General features: G+C 45.8%; 1 protein-coding gene across 1 annotated transcript in view; it reads left to right on the top strand.

Moving 5' to 3' along the window:
- Positions 1 to 20,707, top strand: part of NR2F6 (nuclear receptor subfamily 2 group F member 6) — a 64,770-nt gene extending 44,063 nt beyond the window's left edge. The window contains exons 3-4 of the mRNA XM_040417474.1: positions 16,899 to 17,426; positions 17,566 to 20,707. Coding sequence (XP_040273408.1) covers positions 16,899 to 17,426; positions 17,566 to 17,840 — 803 coding nt within the window. The 3' untranslated portion in view covers positions 17,841 to 20,707. The remainder of the gene's footprint in view (positions 1 to 16,898; positions 17,427 to 17,565) is intronic.
- The last annotated feature ends 406 nt before the right edge of the window (positions 20,708 to 21,113 follow it).

Raw genomic sequence — 21,113 nt, 5'->3', positions numbered from 1 at the left:
TGTGGTAAGGAGTTTGAAATCAAATTCTGTAAAAAATGACCTGTGAAATCCAAAAGGTGCTCTTTGGAATATGGGCCCCTTTGCCCACCTAGGCTGCAAAAAAGTGTCACACATCTGGTATCTCTGTATTCAGGAGAAGTTGAGGAATGTGTTTTGGGGTGTCTTTTTACATATACCCATGCTGGGTGAGATAAATATCTTGGTCAAATGCCAACTTTGTATAAAAAAATGGGAAAAGTTGTCTTTTGCCAAGATATTTCTCTCACCCAGCATGGGTATATGTAAAATGACACCCCAAAACACATTCCCCAACTTCTCCTGAGTACGGAGATACCAGATGTGTGACACTTTTTTGCAGCCTAGGTGGGCAAAGGGGCCCATATTCCAAAGAGCACCTTTTGGATTTCACAGGTCATTTTTTACAGAATTTGATTTCAAACTCCTTACCACACATTTGGGCCCCTAGAATGCCAGGGCAGTATAACTACCCCACAAGTGACCCCATTTTGGAAAGAAGAGACCCCAAGGTATTCGCTGATGGGCATAGTGAGTTCATGGAAGTTTTTATTTTTTGTCACAAGTTAGTGGAATATGAGACTTTGTATGAAAAAAAAAAAAAAAAAAAATCAGCATTTTCCACTAACTTGTGACAAAAAATAAAAAATTCTATGAACTCGCCATGCCCCTCACAGAATACCTTGGGGTGTCTTCTTTCCAAAATGGGGTCACTTGTGGGGTAGTTATACTGCCCTGGCATTTTCCAGGGGCCCTAATGTGTGGTAAGTAGGTAAAGGACCTGTGAAATCCTAAAGGTGCTCTTTGGAATATGGGCCCCTTTGCCCACCTAGGCTGCAAAAAAGTGTCACACATGTGGTATCGCCGTATTCAGGAGAAGTTGGGGAATGTGTTTTGGGGTGTCATTTTACATATACCCTTGCTGGGTGAGAGAAATATCTTGACAAAAGACAACTTTTCCCATTTTTTTATACAAAGTTGGCATTTGACCAAGATATTTCTCTCACCCAGCATGGGTATATGTAAAATGACACCCCAAAACACATTCCCCAACTTCTCCTGAGTACGGCGATACCAGATGTGTGACACTTTTTTGCAGCCTAGATGCGCAAAGGTGCCCAAATTCCTTTTAGGAGGGCATTTTTAGACATTTGGATACTAGACTTCTTCTCACGCTTTGGGGCCCCTAGAATGCCAGGGCAGTATAAATACCCCACATGTGACCCCATTTTGGAAAGAAGACACCCCAAGGTATTCAATGAGGGGCATGGCGAGTTCATAGAAATTTTTTTTTTTGGCACAAGTTAGCGGAAATTGATATTTTTAATTTTTTTCTCACAAAGTCTCCCGTTCCGCTAACTTGGGACAAAAATTTCAATCTTTCATGGACTCAATATGCCCCTCACGGAATACCTGGGGGTGTCTTCTTTCCGAAATGGGGTCACATGTGGGGTATTTATACTGCCCTGGCATTCTAGGGGCCCTAAAGCGTGAGAAGTCGTCTGGAATATAAATGTCTAAAAATTTTACGCATTTGGATTCCGTGAGGGGTATGGTGAGTTCATGTGAGATTTTATTTTTTGACACAAGTTAGTGGAATATGAGACTTTGTAAGAAAAAAAAAATAATAATTCCGCTAACTTGGGCCAAAAAAATGTCTGGAGCCTTACAGAGGGGTGATCAATGACAGGGGGGGTGATCAATGACAGGGGGGGTGATCAATGACAGGGGGGTGATCAGAGAGTCTATATGGGGTGATCACCACAGTCATTGATCACGCCCGTGCAAGGCTTCATTCAGACGTCCGGATGCGTTTTGCGGATCCGATCCATCTATCAGTGCATCCGTAAAAATCATGCGGACGTCTGAATGGAGCTTTACAGGGGGGTAATCAATGACAGGGGGGGGTAATCAATGACAGGGGGGTGATCAGGGAGTCTATATGGGGTGATCACCACAGTCATTGATCACGCCTCTGTAATGCTTCATTCAGACGTCCGGATGCGTTTTGCGGATCCGATCCATCTATCAGTGCATCCGTAAAAATCATGCGGACATCTGAATGGAGCTTTACAGGGGGGTGATCAGGGAGTCTATATGGGGTGATCACCACAGTCATTGATCATGCCCCTGTAAGGCTTCATTCAGACGTCCGGATGCGTTTTGCGGATCCGATCCATCTATCAGTGCATCCGTAAAAATCATGCGGACATCTGAATGGAGCTTTACAGGGGGGTGATCAGGGAGTCTATATGGGGTGATCACCACAGTCATTGATCACGCCCCTGTAAGGCTTCATTCAGACGTCCGGATGCGTTTTGCGGATCCGATCCATCTATCAGTGGATCCGTAAAAATCATGCGGACGTCTGAATGGAGCTTTACAGGGGGGTGATCAATGACAGGGGGGTGATCAGGGAGTCTATATGGGGTGATCAGGGGCTAATAAGGGGTTAATAAGTGACGGGGGGGGGGGGGTGTAGTGTAGTGTAGTGGTGCTTGGTGCTACTTTACTGAGCTACCTGTGTCCTCTGGTGGTCGATCCAAACAAAGGGGACCACCAGAGGACCAGGTAGCAGGTATATTAGACGCTGTTATCAAAACAGCGTCTAATATACCTGTTAGGGGTTAAAAAAAACACATCTCCAGCCTGCCAGCGAACGATCGCCGCTGGCAGGCTGGAGATCAACTCTCTTACCTTCCGTTCCTGTGAGCGCGCGCGCGTTCACAGGAAATCTCGCGTCTCGCGAGAGGACGCGTATATGCGTCCAGGCGGAATGAATCAACCACCTCCAGGACGCGTCTGTGCGTACAGCGGTCCGGAGGTGGTTAAAGTCCTGGCTGCCATAGTAGTAGTGGGGAGCGGGGGAGCAGTATACTTACAGTCCGTGCGGCTCCCGGGGTGCTCCAGAATGACGTCAGAGCGCCCCATGCGCATGGATGACGTGATCCATGCGACACGTCATCCCTGAGCGTTGGGCGCACTGATGTCACTCTGAAGCGCCCCGGCAGCCGCACAGACGGTAAGTATACTGCTCCCCTGCTCCCCACTACACTTTACCATGGCAACCAGGACTTTAGCGTCCTGGCAGCCATGGTAACCATTCAGAAAAAGCTAAGCGTCGGATCCGGTAATGCGCCGAAACGACGTTTAGCTTTAGGCCGGATCCGGATTAATGCCTTTCAATGGGCATTAATTCCGGATCCGGCCTTGCGGCAATTGTTCAGGATTTTTGGCCTGAGCAAAAAAGCGTAGCATGCTGCGGTATTTTCTCCGGCCAAAAAACGTTCAGTTCCGGAACTGAAGGCATCCTGATGCATCCTGAACGGATTTCTCTCCATTCAGAATGCATTGGGATAATCCTGATCAGGATTCTTACGGCATAGAGCCCCGACAACGGAACTCTATGCCGGAACCCAACAACGCAAGTGTGAAAGAGCCCTTACAATACCAGATTCCTGAAAGCATTAAACATTTCACACTGCGGATTTGGTATATATCGTGCATAACAAGCCGACTGCCATCTGTCCAACTTCTTAATAACATGCACCGAGACGTTGTGCTTGGAGGCGGCGAAGCCGCGCCAATGCGAAAGGAATGCCCTGTGATGGAACTGGGACTGACCCCAACATTCCTCAATAATATTCGGATGAATTTGAGAAAGTTCTGACAACTCAAAGGCGCAGAACCCAGCTTTAGCAGAAGAGCATCCCCTGAGGTTGCTTCGGTAAAGCGCGTCTATTCCTGCACTGCCATAACTGGGCACCACTTATTACCAGTGGGGAAGTATCTAACCTCTGTGAGCTGACCACTCGGGCCATCTTTGTGGACGTTAAAGTAAGAACTTAGCATGAGCCATCCCATGACAGCTGATTCTTCCTCAGATAGCTCTTGCATGTTGTGGCGCAGGTGAACTCGCCTGGTCTGAGGAAGCCGTAGAAGGCTAGGTACATGGTTGTCTTGATCAATAAACTAGTGTGCTTACTGAAGGGGTTTTGCGTAGTTTATCTGAAAGCAATCTGAACATTGACCCTGTAAATGTAGGGCGGGCCACAGCGGACCCCTTCTGGATACCCTTCAGTAGCATTCTAATTGGATGGGCTGAAAACAAGGAGGGTTGATTAGGATGCCGTAGTTACAAATGATGTTGAATCCTGGCTGGGTATAACTTAATAGTGCTAAATGACAGCTTGTGGTGAGAGTGGCAAAAATGCGGTAAAGGCCAGTAGGTAAGAGATGTTGCCCACTCCTGCCGAAGAATGGGTTCTCTCAAAATTATAGAACGAGGTCCATGCCTTCTTATATATCCTCAGGGTGTTAAAGGACAGGGCTTTAGTCATAAGGGACCTGGCGGTGGCGAGATGAACCGTTAGTCCATCACTAGCTGGTCGAGCCTGGGCACTGGTGATGGTACGCGGTCTGCTTGTGGAGAGACCTGCAAAAAGAGAAGAGCCAATAGCCCTGTATGGAAACCTGCGGAAAGACCATTGATAACATACTGTACCCAGTCTGCATGTGGATGGGACCCTAACAGGATAAGACAACATCCCTGTACAGACTAAAGGCTAAGGCAAACTCTGGTATGCAGAGTTTCTATTCAACCTCACGTCCTTAGATTTGAGGACCACCGAGACCTCCCCACAGACTATGGTCTTGTTGTCTGGTGCCTCATGAGCTGTTATGAGTAAGGACGCTAAGTTCACGTCCTTGCCGTCAATTATTTCCTGTCGAATGTTTGCTGGAACGAAGTGGAACGGTGCGATAGGGGGTACGGAACCTGACCCACCAGCAACACTAGCCTGGAGGCTAGAAGAACCTGCCGGACTTTGGCACACCAAACGGGCAGCTGTATCGCCTGCCTCAACCAACTGTAGCCTGGTCTGAAAGTTCAACATTGATGACGCCATGGAGTTGATGGCCGCGTGCAGTTGCATAAGCGAGGTCTGAATAGTGTGGATTTTGGACCTCCGGAACTAAAGACAGAAGACTGAACAGTTCCGCCTTCCTTGCAGAAGCTGGAAATGGAATGCCTCTTTTGGATACCTCTGCCATCAACTTGGGCACAGTCCATGACCTTAATGATGTTGTGGAGTCTCTTGCGGAATGTGACACCACGCTCCCACGGGATGATGTTGTATTGCCCATCAATGATTCTTGAGACATCCTACTAAAACACAACATGATTAATGCAGAAGATGAATACCAGTTTGTGCAATTCACCAGTATCACGGACCACCGATGTGCCAAGAACCGCTGTACCAGCACACGAGATGCCGTCCAGCATGCGGAGCACCCCTTCACCGAAGTGACTGAATATGGGAAGATGTGTACATAGCAGAATAGAATGTGACCTAAGTAGCCTTGCAAGCCCCGAACGAGTGTAGACTGAGACATGAGTGGACGAGGCATACAGTGTAGGACAGTATCCTGTAGACGTGACAGGACTTAAACGTGTCTGTAGACGTGACAGACGTATCGAATTCATGCCTGTAGTCGTGACAGGACTTAATTATTATTATTTTTTTTGTTTTTGGGTTTTTTAGCGAGTCTGTGGCCGTGACAGGCTAGAGCCTAACCGAGGATATAATAGACACGTGAGAGACCTGTCCGACAGACAGACTTGCCATAACCAACTTTGTAAGTGGAATGTGAGAACGCACACACAATGCTACTGTACCTGGCAACTGCTACCTTGCTGATGAAATGACTGAACGTAGCTGAACATGTTAAAAACGCAGTATTAGCAATTGTACCAACCCCCTAGTCTTAAATCTACTCCCGTGATGCACAATAGCTTGATTTGACCCTGATGCTAAATGGGCAATTAACTTGCGACACACGGTGCGGAACCTTAGATTCCCCTTGTATTTGATATATATACACTGCTCAAAAAAATAAAGTGAACACAAAAATAACACATCCTAGATCTGAATTAATTAAATATTTTTCTGAAATACTTTGTTCTTTACATAGTTGAATGTGCTGACAACAAAATCACACAAAAATTAAAATATGGAAATCAAATTTTTTAACCCATGGAGGTCTGGATTTGGAGTCACACTCAAAATTAAAGTGGAAAAACACACTACAGGCTTATCCAACTTTGATGTAATGTCCTTAAAACAAGTCAAAATGAGGCTCAGTAGTGTGTGTGGCCTCCACGTGCCTGTATGACCTCCCTACAACGCCTGTGCAGGCTCCTGATGAGGTGGTGGACGGTCTCCTGAGGGATCTCCTCCCAGACCTGGACTAAAGCATCTGCCAACTCCTGGACAGTCTGTGGTGCAACGTGACGTTGGTGGATATTGCGAGACATGATGTCCCAGATGTGCTCAATTGGATTCAGGTCTGGGGAACGGGCGGGCCAGTCCATCAATGCCTTCGTCTTGCAGGAACTGCTGACACACTCCAGTCACATGAGGTCTAGCATTGTCTTGCATTAGGAGGAACCCAGGGCCAACTGCACCAGCATATGGTCTCACAAGGGGTCTGAGGCTCTCATCTCGGTACCTAATGGCAGTCAGGCTATCTCTGGCGAGCACATGGAGGGCTGTGCGGCCCTCCAAAGAAATGCCACCCCACACCATTACTGACCCAATGCCAAACCGATCATGCTGGAGGATGTTGCAGGCAGCAGAACGTTCTCCACGGCGTCTCCAGACTCTGTAACATCTGTCACATGTGCTCAGTGTGAACGGGCTTTCATCTGTGAAGAGCACAGGGCGTCAGTGGCGAATTTGCCAATCTTAGTGTTCTCTGGCAAATGCCAAACGTCCTGCACGGTGTTGGACTGTAAGCACAACCCCCACCTGTGGACGTTGGGCCCTCATATCACCCTCATGGAGTCTGTTTCTGACCGTTTGAGCAGACACATGCACATTTGTGGCCTGCTGGAGGTCATTTTGCAAGGCTCTGGCAGTGCTCCTCCTGTTCCTCCTTGCACAAAGGCGGAGGTAGCGGTCCTGCTGCTGGGTTGTTGCCCTCCTACGGCCTCCTCCACGTCTCCTGATGTACTGGCCTGTCTCCTGGTAGCGCCTCTATGCTCTGGACACTACGCTGACAGACACAGCAAACCTTCTTGCCACAGCTCGCATTGATGTGCCATCCTGGATAAGCTGCACTACCTGAGCCACTTGTGTGGGTTGTAGACTCCGTCTCATGCTACCACTAGAGTGAAAGCACCGCCAGCATTCAAAAGTGACCAAAACATCAGCCAGGAAGCATAGAAATTGAGAAGTGGTCTGTGGTTACCACCTGCAGAACCACTCCTTTATTGGGGGTGTCTTGCTAATTGCCTATAATTTCCACCTGTTGTCTATCCCATTTGCACAACAGCATGTGAAATTGATTGTCACTCAGTGTTGCTTCCTAAGTGGACAGTTTGATTTCACAGAAGTGTGATTGACTTGGAGTTACATTGTGTTGTTTAAGTGTTCCCTTTATTTTTTTGAGCAGTGTATATTTTTTTCCTCTTCAAACTGCCCCTTTTTTTTTTTTCAACCCAAACTCCCACTTTTTTTTTTTTTTAACCACTATCACCTGCTGCCTGGAGGCTGCAGCAGACCAGATTAATCAAAAGCCTACCAGAAGCAAAACAGCCTTGCATGCACCCCTGCCTCACTACGAGCACGGCGGCCCATGCGTTACATTACAATGTGCCGAGAGAGGAGTCGCGCTGACGCGCTGACTGCAACCTGAGAGTCTGCCGTGTGGGGAGCCTATTTTTATTTTCTTTTTATTTTTTTATTTTTTATTATTAAACTGCCACTTATTCTTTTTTTCTCAACCCACACCCAATTTTATTTTATTTTTTTCTTCTTCTTTTGAACCGCTATCACCTGCTGCCTGGAGGCTCTAGCAGACCAGATGAATCAAGAGCCTACCAGAAGCAAAACAGCCTTGTGTGCATCCCTGCCTCACTACGAGCACAGCGGCCCGTGCTATACATTACAATGTGTCGAGAGCGGAGTCGTGCTGACTCCTGCAACCTGAGAGACTGCCACGTGGGGAGCTGATGCTGCCAGGCAGAAACGTTCCGGTGCGGTGGTGCTCCCTTACCTAAAGGAGCCGACACACCGCCGGCCAGACTGAGAGGACGAAAGACCGCAATAAGTCACTTACATTCATGAATCAGGAAAAGCAATGCAACCAAGGTCCCTGTGCAGCCAGACATAAGACTGATGGGACTGACTATAGCCTATGTACTGCCCCGTCCTATGATGTAACAATACCGGATATACATATAAAACACTCCATCATTTTTAACCCCTTTTTATTTATTATTATTTTATCTTATTTTTTTCCTGTAACACACCTCCCCCCCCCCCTTTTTTTAGTTTTTTTATTTTACCACTGTAATACTAAATAACCATAAACAGATGGTATCAAGACATGACAGGCAAATGTAAGCTGTAATAACACCGCCGACCAGCAGATGGCATGCTGGGACAACCTAAGGCAGCAGAGCGCGGCTCTGAACACATGGAAGCCGGCTCTGCCGCCCGCCAAGATGTGCAGGTAACAATGTGCAGCGTGTCGGTGCCGATCCCTCCCCCCCTGCCCAGGAATGAAGACGCAAGGCCGAATGAAGCCGCAAGGCCCCGATCTTACCGCTGGAAGACGTGAACGCTGGGATGTAGACGTCGATGCCGATGAGAGGCAGAGATCGTATACTCGCATGCGTACAGGCGCCTGGAAGTGACGCAGAAACGAGCCGCCGGTAAGGTGAAGAGGAGGCTGCGGCTTATAAGCAGTATAGCCCCGCCTCCCCTCACACAAATGCGGCAAATAGCCATTTGCCTATAACATATATATGAAAAACGTTCTTTCAAGCAGTGGTTAGATTTCTAAGGTGGAACGTAAACCTTCTGAACTTTGTGCAGTGATTTTTCTGGATGGATAATTTGTGGTCCAGTTATACAAAATGACTGGTGTAACAACGTTATATTTATGAGCAGCTTGTCGTAAGTGTATCAAAGTGAGCACAGGAGGTAGATTGAGCAAGTACCGTATTTTTCGCTTTATAAGATGCATCCGATGATAAGACGCACCCCAGATTTTAGAGTAGAAAAATAAGAAAAAATATTTTTCATCAGACCTCATATCAGCCCACTCAGAGCCTTATAAGACCTCAGATTAGCCCATCAGTACCCCCAATCAGACCTGAGATTAGCCCATCAGTACCCCCAGACCTCAGATTAGACTAAAATAAAAAAATCACCTTACCTGTCCTGCTCCGCGTCTCCTCTTCAGCTGTCGCGCTCCCATATTCCCGGCCTGCGCTGCACTGTCACATGACTGCGTGCAGCGTCAGGTCATAGTGCGCACACTACGTCCTGACGCTGTACAGGGTCAGGACAGTGCAGCGCAGGCCAGAAAGATGTGAGCGCGACAGCTGAAGAGGAGCCGTGGTGCAGACCAGGGAGGGTAAATATTACCTGCACTTGCGGCGCTTCGCTCCCCGCTCCTAATACATACTAGTGAGCGCTTCCATAATGGAAGCACTTACTAGTATTTGTTTTATAAGACACACAGACATTTTCTCCCCACTTTTGGGGGGGTGGGGGGGAGTGCTTCTTATAAAGCGAAAAATACGGTATATATTTTATCTCTGACTAAAGAGGTTATCCAGTCTGCAACTTGCTGTTGCATGAGACATTTTGGCGTGTAGCCCTACCCTTAGGTCTCGGCCCACCATGAGCACTGATGGAAATGCTGCAAGTGTGTGGCAGAGGAACAGACAGATTACCTTCCCTCTATTTCCTCAGATGCTGTGGTGGAAATTGGCTGCAGCATCTGAGGTTAAATAGCCAGGATCAGCATTCTCTCCAATCCCAACCAGTGTCAGCTATATTAGACAGCCAGCACAGTTGCATATAGAACAGCCTCCGCTTCTGAGCCTGCTTCATACACTCCTTGCATTATGATTATGAGGAAGGTGCAATTACCCTGCACTACCACTACAGAGGAGATGAGCACAGGTAAACTCTGAGAGGAAGCCGTGCTCGCACAAGCTCCTCAGCCCCCTCCAAACTGCTGATCGCAGTGGTGCGGGGAGTTCAGAAAGGGCAGAGGCTTACCGATTATTTTTTTTTTACTGAATCTTCTCATAAATCTGTCTGCTCAGCTCCTTCTGCTCTATAACACGCTGCCTGCAGATTGCATTTCATTTTGTGGTGACAGGTTCTCTTTAAGGATGCAGCACATCCTGATATTGCATTGTTGCCTAGTTGGGTGAATATAATGCTAGATTTCCTGGCAGGGGGTGTGTGACTGCCCACAGAGTAACCCGGCTATATCAGCTAATCACTCTCTGTATAAGCTGATGCACTTTTGGCATTCAGCTGATCTTTAGTGAGCCTACAATTAGAAGATGTGTCCTGAGGCACTCTTATTTGCAAACTAGCTGCATGGAACACATACAAATAGGACATGACTAGATACACAGGGCAGGTGTAATTAAGGTATAATTCAGGTGCATTTTGTTTAGTAAACCTCCCCCATTGTGGTTGTGAAGGGGTTAAATTTAACCCTAAGGGCCCTTGCAGACTAGCGTTGGTCGCGCTGCCGGGGGTCACATAGCATTATATTGAACCCTTACAGTTCTGGAATGTATTGTATATAACTGACAGCATCATGCCAGTGTTGTACAATACATTCCAGAACTGTAAGGGTTACATAGCATCATAAATCAATATAATGCTATATGACCCCGTCAGTGCTGGGAGTTCAGGCCGGGAGCTGCACTGCGGACTCGCAGCGTGACCAACGCTCTTCTGCAAGGGCCCTAGCGGTTTTGCCCGAGCTCGTCTTGGGCTTTGAGAAAAGAATAGTTCAGCCCAATCATCAGGTTGAAGAGTAGAGGGCTGGTTGAACCCTTCATATGTCTGGCTGTGTACTAGCTACACGTATGGGCCTGGTTTTGTTTGAAAGCTGGCAATCTCAGCAAGTTACAGCTGCTATCACTCCCGACCCGATTTCTAAAGGGTATCTCTCCCGACATACAAGATATAATGCTATGATCCTGGTCTTATTTTAAAACTTAGATTGACAGCTTTCAAACAAGACTAGCCTGATATATGAAGGATTAAAGCACCCACCCCCACCCCCAAGCTGGCTATGATCTTAGCCAGCATGGAGGAGGAGAGGGAGATCGTTAGGGAACCTACAGGGAAGAGTGAAAAAAAAAACCTCTCCTAACCCCTGGGTGTGCATACTACATATCTCCCCTCTCCTCCATTAAATCAGAAAGAATACTTGCTGTCTGTCATATATGGGGGGGTCTTTTTTTTTTCCAGGAAAGGAGTGAGAAGATTTGTGCTTTCCCATCTGCACCAAATTAGGTTATGTATTGAAGCTATGACCCAGTTGTTTACCAGTGTCTGGATCACAGCATCAAATAAGTCAAACCAAACACTCTTCTCTCCCCCCATGCACACACAAACTTTAATGAAGCTTATGTTTTACACTGCTTCTCCTGTCCATATTCTATCTAACTTCTCTAGTGATATCCATTACACGCTACAGTAATGGCGATAATGATCATCACTAGAGAGGAATCTAATACATTGTGTCGGTTAGAAAAATAAAAATGTTCTGGGTCTTGTAATGCATTTACACAAAAATAAATTATTTAGTAAAAACAAGTTGTTTTATTGTGCATGTAGTAGAACATAATAAAAACTAGGGCTGCACGATATATTGAAAAAATAATCGCATAATAATGCGATATGGCGATTTGGCTGACCCGAAAATGCCGCGATTATATATGAAGGGGCCCCTATTGATAAAATGGCCTCTCTCCTATTGATAAAATGGCCAGCCTCTGTACTCACTTTCACGATGAATGGAATGCAGCGAGCGAGCAAGCCGGCCGGCACTTAGTCATGCTCCTGCTTCCTGAATTAAGTGGGAGGAGCGTGACAGTGACGTCAGTCACGCGCCGGCCGGCCCGCTCGCTACCGTGCATTCATAGTGAAAGTGAGTACAGAGGCTGGCCATTTTATCAATAGGAGAGTTATGTGCGCAGTTTAGGACACATGAGGGGACACATAGGGCCATGAGGGGGACCAGCATAAGATGCTATATGTGTGTCTTATGCTGGCCCCCTCATGGCCCTATGTGTCATAGCACAGATCCACCCCATAACAGTGTCCTCCACAGGTCCCCCATAACAGTGTCCTCCACAGGTCCCCCATAACAGTGTCCTCCACAGGTCCCCCATAACAGTGTCCTCCACAGGTCCCCCATAACAGTGTCCTCCACAGGTCCCCCATAACAGTGTCCTCCACGGATCCCCCCGCATAACAGCGTCCTCCACGGATCCCCCCGCATAACAGCGTCCTCCACGGATCCCCCCGCATAACAGCGTCCTCCACGGATCCTCCCGCATAACAGCGTCCTCCACGGATCCTCCCGCATAACAGCGCCCTCCACGGATCCTCCCGCATAACAGCGCCCTCCACGGATCCTCCCGCATAACAGCGCCCTCCACGGATCCTCCCGCATAACAGCGCCATCCACGGATCCTCCCGCATAACAGCGCCATCCACGGATCCTCCCGCATAACAGCGCCATCCACGGATCCTCCCGCATAACAGCGCCATCCACGGATCCTCCCGCATAACAGCGCCATCCACGGATCCTCCCGCATAACCGCGCCATCCACGGATCCTCCCGCATAACAGCGCCATCCACGGATCCTCCCGCATAACAGCGCCATCCACGGATCCTCCCGCATAACAGCGCCATCCACGGATCCTCCCGCATAACAGCGCCATCCACGGATCCTCCCGCATAACAGCGCATCATCCACGGATCCCCCATAACCGTGCATCATCCACGGATCCCCCATAACCGTGCATCATCCACGGATCCCCCATAACCGTGCATCATCCACGGATCCCCCATAACCGTGCATCATCCACGGATCCCCCATAACCGTGCATCATCCACGGGTCCCCCATAACCGTGCATCATCCACGGGTCCCCCATAACAGTGCATCATCCACGGATCCCCCATAACTATGTCATACCCAGCCGCGTCAGCGGCTCATATGGGAAAATCCAAGCAAATAGACCTCTATCACAATTCCCTTAAAATATCGCATCGCATATCGTTATCGCAATTTTTAGGGTCCTAATCGCAATCGCACAAAATTCCCATATCTTGCAGCCCTAATAAAAACTGTATAAATTTGGCATCATTGTAATCATACTGACCACACAGTGATTGGCATAAAAAATAATCCTGCAAAATGTTAAAATTGGTATCTTTTATCTTCCCTCCTAAAAAATAGTCATTTAACTGTATGTTCCCAAAAATGGTTCCAAATAAAAACAACACGTCCTATAAAATCCAAGGTCTGCTATTGCAACATTGAAGAAGAAATAAAAAAGTTGTGACTGCCAGAACACAGATGAGAAATGTTACTGGTCCTTAAAGGAGTTGTCTGCTTTTTCACTATTGATGACCTATCCTCAGGTCATCAATTTCAGATCGGCGGGGGCCTGATATCCAGCACCCCTGCCGATCAGTTGTGTGAAGAGAAGGCAGCACTCGTACAAACACTGCCATCTCTGTTCTGTTTACCTGCTCAACGCTGCAATTGCAGCAGTGAGCAGGTTAATTACAAGTATGGCATCACCATTCACTTCTTTGGGACGGCTCCGTCTGTTCAAGTGAATACTACAGAGCCGTCCCATAGAAGTGAATGAGGATGCCATACTTGTAATTTATCACAGGGGCTCAGGCAGGATGATAAATCTGGTGTAAGGATAGACACTTTTCTCTTACTCTATACCACTAATGACTAACCTCCGGAACTCCAGCTTTGGTGAAACTACAACTCCCAGCATGCTCCATTCATTTCTATGGAGTTCTGAGAACAGCCAAGCAAGTATGCATCTTGGGAGTTGTAGTTTTACCACAGCTGGAGTGCCGGAGAGTAGCCATCACAGCTATATACCAACTAATGGTCGGCTTATTTTAAGGCCAATTTGTACCCTAGAATTGTGGCAAAATTATGGCACATCTCAGGCTTCCCCTTTCCTACTAGGCCCTCGTCCACTTGTCAAGCATGTTGGGGGAAAAAGTGCAGAAACCCTAGATGTGCCATTTTTAGATTTTTGGCACAGGCACATTAGTAAATCTGACCACTGTATTTTACATCCTGTCCTGGCTCTTCAGCTTCCTTCTTTGTTTGGACTGTTAGCACGGCAGATAGTCTCACTTGACTTTGTCAATCAGACCATTCACTCCCACCAGAGAGGGAAGCGAGATGAGTAGCTTCAATTAGAGCATTACACTGATATGTGCAATGCTCTTCTGTTGGCATCTTTAGCTAGGCTTATCAAGAGAATAGAGCTGTCATGCTGTTATCCACATTCTACAGTCTACTATTATACTATCAGATAATCTTTCACAGCAGAATGAGAGGTTTATCTCGGTGCTACAGAAGGAAAACATTTTGCATATAATTTTCAGTGTATTGTTCTGCTGAAAAGTAGCCAAAGGTTCTAAAAAACTGTTTCCTATGAATATTGTGTTCAGAAATGATACACCTTTTTGACAGAAGTGTCCTTTTAACTTTACCATCACTGCTCACAGATTTCAACTTGCTCAGTTGTTTGTTACTCTGTAATCCTTTTCCTCCATCAGAACCCTTCTGCCAGTCTTATTCATTGCTAATAATCCTCTCACAATGGGAACGTTTCTGCCTGTGGCCTGTTAATGAGGGCTAGTGTTTGGTGTCATTGATGTGTGGCAAAACATTAATGCAACATAGGCTTGTTCATTTAGATCAGGATCAGGGAAAAGACTGATGCAAAGTTTTTTGAGTTTCTTTCTGCTTTGTAGAGCGATACAACAAAGGGTGTTTTACCCCTTTTAAATAATGCCATTAATACTAGAAAGTCGTTTTCAGTGAACCACTGCTTTCCAACCTCATTGGCATATTTTAACTCAGTATTTGTCCATAAAGCTACTTGATAGGAATATTCCACTTTCAGCAAATAAAGTTTATTTATTGAACTATGCAAAGTTGTGCTGTTTTTAGTTAGTTTTTTTTTGTGTGTAATTTTTCTGGTTTTCTGCTTGCTGTCATTAACCCCTTGTCCTGTGTTGTATAGTTGTCCAGTTGGACAACTCCACCTCTTCAAACAGCTGAACGCCTGGGGTGCTAATAGTCGGTTTCCCAAGAATAGGCCATCAATATCGAAATCCTGGAAAACACCTTCAAAATAACGGTTCTAGCTTTGCCGTCAAAGCCCTTTATATTATATTAAGCTATTTATCCACCCTGGTAAATTCCGTAAAACTACAGCTTGTCCCACCAAAAACCCTCACGCAGCTCCGTCGACTGAATAACAAACTAGTTATGGCTCTCCAAATATGACGATACGGAAAAACATTATTTTTTTTCTCTCTCTAAAGTTTATCATGCAAAAACAACTACATAGATTTGGTATTGCAATAATTGTACTGACTCATAGAAAAAGGTTAACATGCTATTTATGGTTGGGGAATGGCACTAAGTATAAAACGTTAAACAGTGCTTTTTTTATTTATTTATTTTTTACCCCCTTCACCCCCACACACAAAAAAGTCTATGCGAACTAATCAGTAAGTAATAGGGAAGTAAAATAGTGCAGTTGGGAACACAAGTTCTCATACACCTACATTGAAAAAATGCACCCTTAAATAAAAGATTCAGGAAAATCTCTGCTTTTTCTGGGTTCACTAGCCAAGTGATTGACAGCCTTCCCTGGAAAAGTGTGCGTACTTAGATAGCAGCCAATCACTGATAGGACGCCCACTTGGCTGTTGCGCCCAGACAGAGAAGAGAATTATTTGAATAAATTGCAAGTTTTACTGACTCTTTTCCCATAAAACTGTACATCAACCTGCTATATATATAATAATTATATCATTTTATTCTGTTTGGAGAGGAAGCATTTGGGGTAAGTTAGGCCTCTTTCACACTTGCGTTGTCCGGATCCGGCGTGTACTCCACTTGCCGGAATTACACTCCGGATCCGGAAAAACGCAAGTGTACTGAAAGCATTTGAAGACGGAACCGTCTTCCAAATGCGTTCAGTGTTACTATGGCACCCAGGACGCTATTAAGGTCCTGGTTGCCATAGTAGTAGTGGGGAGCGGGGGAGCGGTATACTTACAGTCCGTGCGGCTCCCGGGGCGCTCCAGAATGACGTCAGAGCGCCCCATGCGCATGGATGACGTGATCCATGTGATCACATGATCCATGAGCTTGGGGCGCCCTGACGTCACTCTGGAGCGCCCGGGGAGCCGCACGGACGGTAAGTACACTGCTCCCCGCTCCCCACTACACTTTACCATGGCTGCCAGGACTTTAGCGTCCCGGCAGCCATGGTAACCACTCTGAAAAAGCTAAATGTCGGATGCGGCAATGCGCCGAAACGACGTTTAGCTTAAGGCCGGATCCGGATCAATGCCTTTTAATAGGCATTAATTCCGGATCCGGCCTTGCGGCAAGTGTTCCGGATTTTTGGCCGGAGCAAAAAGCGCAGCATGCTGCGGTATTTTCTCCGGCCAAAAAACGTTCCGTTCCGGAACTGAAGACATCCTGATGCATCCTGAACGGATTTCTCTCCATTCAGAATGCATTAGGATAATCCTGATCAGGATTCTTCCGGCATAGAGCCCCGACGACGGAACTCTATGCCGGAAGACAAGAACGCAAGTGTGAAAGAGCCCTTAACAGGGCAGCCATAGGGAACATGACTGTATTAAACTATAGTGTGGCTCTAAAGCTAAACCTTCATTTTACCTGAAATGAAACAAGAAAATCGATTGTTTTACAGATTGACTGAATTTCTCCACTTACCCTTTATTTTGTTTCTAGCTGTCCAGCGTGGACGGATTCCTCCTTCTCACTCCAGTGCAAGCCCCACTACAGCACCTGGGGGAGCTGAATATTTTAATGGACAGCCAGTTTCTGAACTTATCTCTCAGCTTCTTCGAGCAGAGCCTTACCCAGCATCACGTTATGGTTCACAGTATGCTCAGCAGGGCAGTGTTATGGGCATTGACAACATCTGTGAGCTGGCTGCCAGACTACTTTTTAGCACAGTGGAGTGGTCCCGGAACATCCCCTACTTTCCAGAGCTTACCATGGCAGATCAAGTTTCCCTGCTGAGATTAAGTTGGAGCGAACTGTTTGTCCTAAATGCAGCACAGTCAGCCCTTCCACTACACATGGCTCCACTGCTGGCTGCTGCTGGTTTCCATGCTTCTCCAATGTCTGCTGAAAGGGTGGTCTCCTTTATGGACCAGATACGTGTTTTTCAGGACCAGGTAGAAAAGCTAAATCGTCTCCAAGTGGATTCTGCGGAGTATGCCTGTCTGAAAGCCATCGCTCTCTTCACTTCTGGTAATGTAGTTCCTATTAATACCAGAGTTATTGCTTCCAATACAGTTCGTTTTGTTTTAGTGCATTTTCTCTTGCTTAATTTAATGATTTAGTTTTTTATAAATGATCATTTCTTTACCTTTTTTTCCTTTTACTTTAGATGCCTGTGGTCTTACAGATCCAGCTCATGTGGAGAGTTTACAGGAAAAAGCCCAAGTTGCTCTCACAGAGTATGTCCGTGCTCAGTACCCTTCTCAACCTCAACGATTTGGAAGGCTGCTTCTGCGCTTGCCTGCCCTCAGAGCTGTACCTGCCTCCCTCATTTCCCAGCTGTTTTTTATGAGGCTTGTTGGCAAAACTCCCATAGAGACACTTATTCGAGACATGCTTCTTTCTGGAAGCAGTTTTAATTGGCCCTACTCAACTGGTCAATAACAGTATCTAGCACTTGGGTGCTTCTTAAGTTGCTTGAATCTTCTACACTACATGGAGACAGCTTGATACACTTTTCTCCTTGTGAGTTTCTTCTGCATATTGCCAAGGCACTTCCAGAAATGGCTTCCCCTGTGATAGATATATATATATATATATATATATATACATACATACTGTTGGTCTGTGGAACTAAGCCATTATGTTTAGCCTGGTTGTTTTTGATAAAAGCACTAAATAGGCCTTTAGCAGTAGCAAGAGGCACTCTACAACACACTCTCGATAAACCATTTCCATGAAAACCCTAGGCGTTTTATTGATTTTGAGTGTATAGCTCCTCTCTGCATCCTCTCTACCTCCTGAATGTCTACATTTTATTGTCCAAGAAGAAGACTGCACCAAGGATTAAAAAAAGAAAAACTGCCATTATAAACATTTATCAAAGGCAGCTCTTTGGAATCCATTATTATTATATTAACAGACTAGACAAGGTCCCTGTCTTTTAGGAGCAGGGAAATGCTAACATAATATGGTTGAAGACCTGGTAACGTTTCTCTTGGTTGTATTACTTTGTTGTAATAACTTTTATAATTTTTTAATTTCCTTTCTTATTATTCTTCACTTCCTTATCATATGTCATAGTTTTTGACTAATCAATCAACAGGCCAAACAAAAACTCCAGTTGTATTCATCCTTTTCCATCGAATAAGTTGCATTTTTAAGTGCATTGAAAGATTTATACAGTTGAGTTATTTATTTTTTTATTCTTTTTTTTATTTTATTTTTTCCTTTATGCTAAAAGGTTCTTAATCGGTCTGTTCTTTGTATGATTTATTTGATTTCTGGTGCTTGACAGAATAGGAGTATAGTCCAGGCAAACATAGGAAGTACAATTTCTATAATAATAATTTTTACATGTTATTTTGTGTTTAGCAGAAATGGAGAGAGGGAAGATAGGGTTGTATATACAGTTTTACTTCTCTCAGCATAGTGGTATATCCATTTGTGTTTCCCTCTATAGTAAGTTGTGCATAGCAATATTATATGTCATAACTGATCATGGTGGTACAACCTCAGGGCCCCCATCAGTTGCTGCCAAAATGGGCCACTATGCTAATAAGGGTTCTTGCACACGACTGTATGCCCTCCGAGACATACGGTCCGTGAGCGGCATCATAAGTTACTGTGATACTGGCCACGTCGGGCAGCCCACGGGACTATTGTCCTGCACCCATATGATCTTTATGAGTGCAGGACAATAGCACCACGGGCGGCCTGACATGCACAGGATCATTGTAATCTATGATGCTGTGTACACTATCAATGCCGCTCGGGAACATATGGCCAGCTCACGGACCGCATGTCTCGGAGGGCATACGGTCGTGTGCAAGGCCCCTAAAGCACAGTACCACTGTACACCCAGTGCTGTGTAGCATCCACAATTCACTTGAATCCTGGAATTAGGCTGTGTTGCAATTTTAAGCACAGCAAGGGTTGGAAAGAAAGCTATTCAGAGAAGAAGCTGTATGGGTTATGTTCTCTTCATTTTTGGTTTCCATGGATGTGCAGCAGGTGGAGCATTTACTCTACTATATGCCATAACTTATTCATGTGTCATAACTTACTAAAGTGGGAAAACCGATTAAAAATGGGTTGTCTGGGACTGAAATATTGATTATGACTTGTCCCCAGGATAGTATATCAGTGTCAGATCGGTGGGGGTCAGACTCCTAAGGATAGGTCATCAATATTTCAGTTCTGGACATCCCCTTTAAGTGACATTTTTGGCCCTCTCTTCATGCATTTTATTGTTGACTAAAGCACCTGGCCCATTTCACTTTTAGGTCACTTGAGTGGCCGTCTGTTCAAATGTAATGTAGATATTTGAAATTATTTCTGGCAAATCCCAAAACAAGGTGGGGGCAGATTTCTCCCCAATTATTTACTTTCTCCTACCAGCATAGAATAACTTTGTACAACTTGAATGCACAAGGCTAGACATAAAGGTCTTGTCCCACCATAACACGTTCATATTCATTGTATAGATCATTAAAAAATGAAGCATATTTCCCATTTGCATGTTGTTAAAATAATCCAGTGAAGAGTTATGGTATTTATTTATATGGTATAGCGCTGCTTGCTGGTAAGAGTGTAGAAAAGTGCATAGTCATCTAATGAGTGGTCAGGCAACCTCCGTCACCTTCCAGCATAGCCAGGTCTCTGATCCTCTGTTTGCTGCCTATTGGCTAATAAAATCATCTTTTTGCAGGGAAGAGAGACATTTTTATAAGTTTCTCTGTAGGGACACTGGGCAATTTCTATTAGCTGCTCTGCAGTGAACAGCGGATCACTATGCAGAGACCTGGCGGTGGAGAGAGTGACTGAGCATGTCTGACCAGTAGCACTCGGCATAGTAAATGGATGCGCACACTGCTATTTACTCTGACCACTAGGTGATATCATACTATGTAAGTAAATTTCATAGCTCCCTGATGACGGAAAACTACAGTATTTTCTGAAACACGTTGGATTACTTTTTGATCATCTGTAGCTAGTGCTTAGCTGGTAACGTCACTTTACAGAGCACGAGCTTGGAGTAAGGGAAGCGTGCTGCTGGCCAGGGCTTGCTCCCAAGACTATCTGGAACTGTATCTGACACCGCCGGCGCTGTGGGTATTTTCTTATACAGGAAGAAACGCCCCAGGATCAGTCTACTCTTCTCAGAACCATCTACTCTGGTAGGTTCCACTGTGGTTCAGTAGTTTTTAAAAGGGTTTTCCGAGATATTTTTACTGATGACCTATCCAGTATCTGATCTGTGGGGGTTCGACACCCGGGACCCCCACTGAACAGCTGTTTGAGAAGGCGCCGTCCATTCGATAGTGGCTGTGTTTGGTATTGCAGCTCAGCCCCATTCACTTCAAGGGTGTTGATTTGCCCCTAGGCCATGTGACCAATGTCTGTGACCTCAAATGGCCTAGGGAAAGCGGAGAGAAGGCCGCAGTGCTACTGCAAGAGCTGGTGCCTTCTCAAATAGCAGATCGGTAGGGGTCCCAGGTGTCAGACCCCCACGGATACTGGATAGGTCATCAGTACAAATATTAAGTTGTCTGGTGGACCTGTCACATTTACAATAATAGGTTGCATTTGGTAAAATGTCATAACTCCTCACTGGATCATTTTTCTTTTCAACAGCATGTAACGGCCAAATATTTTCCACTCTTATCATCTCTGTAATGAATATAATATTTAATAGTGAGACAACCCTTTTAAAAT

Source organism: Bufo bufo, chromosome 2 (assembly GCF_905171765.1).
Source record: "Bufo bufo chromosome 2, aBufBuf1.1, whole genome shotgun sequence".
Taxonomy (NCBI): domain Eukaryota; kingdom Metazoa; phylum Chordata; class Amphibia; order Anura; family Bufonidae; genus Bufo; species Bufo bufo.
The sequence above is the reverse complement of the archived record's forward strand: the minus strand, read 5'-3'. Positions and strand labels throughout refer to the sequence as shown.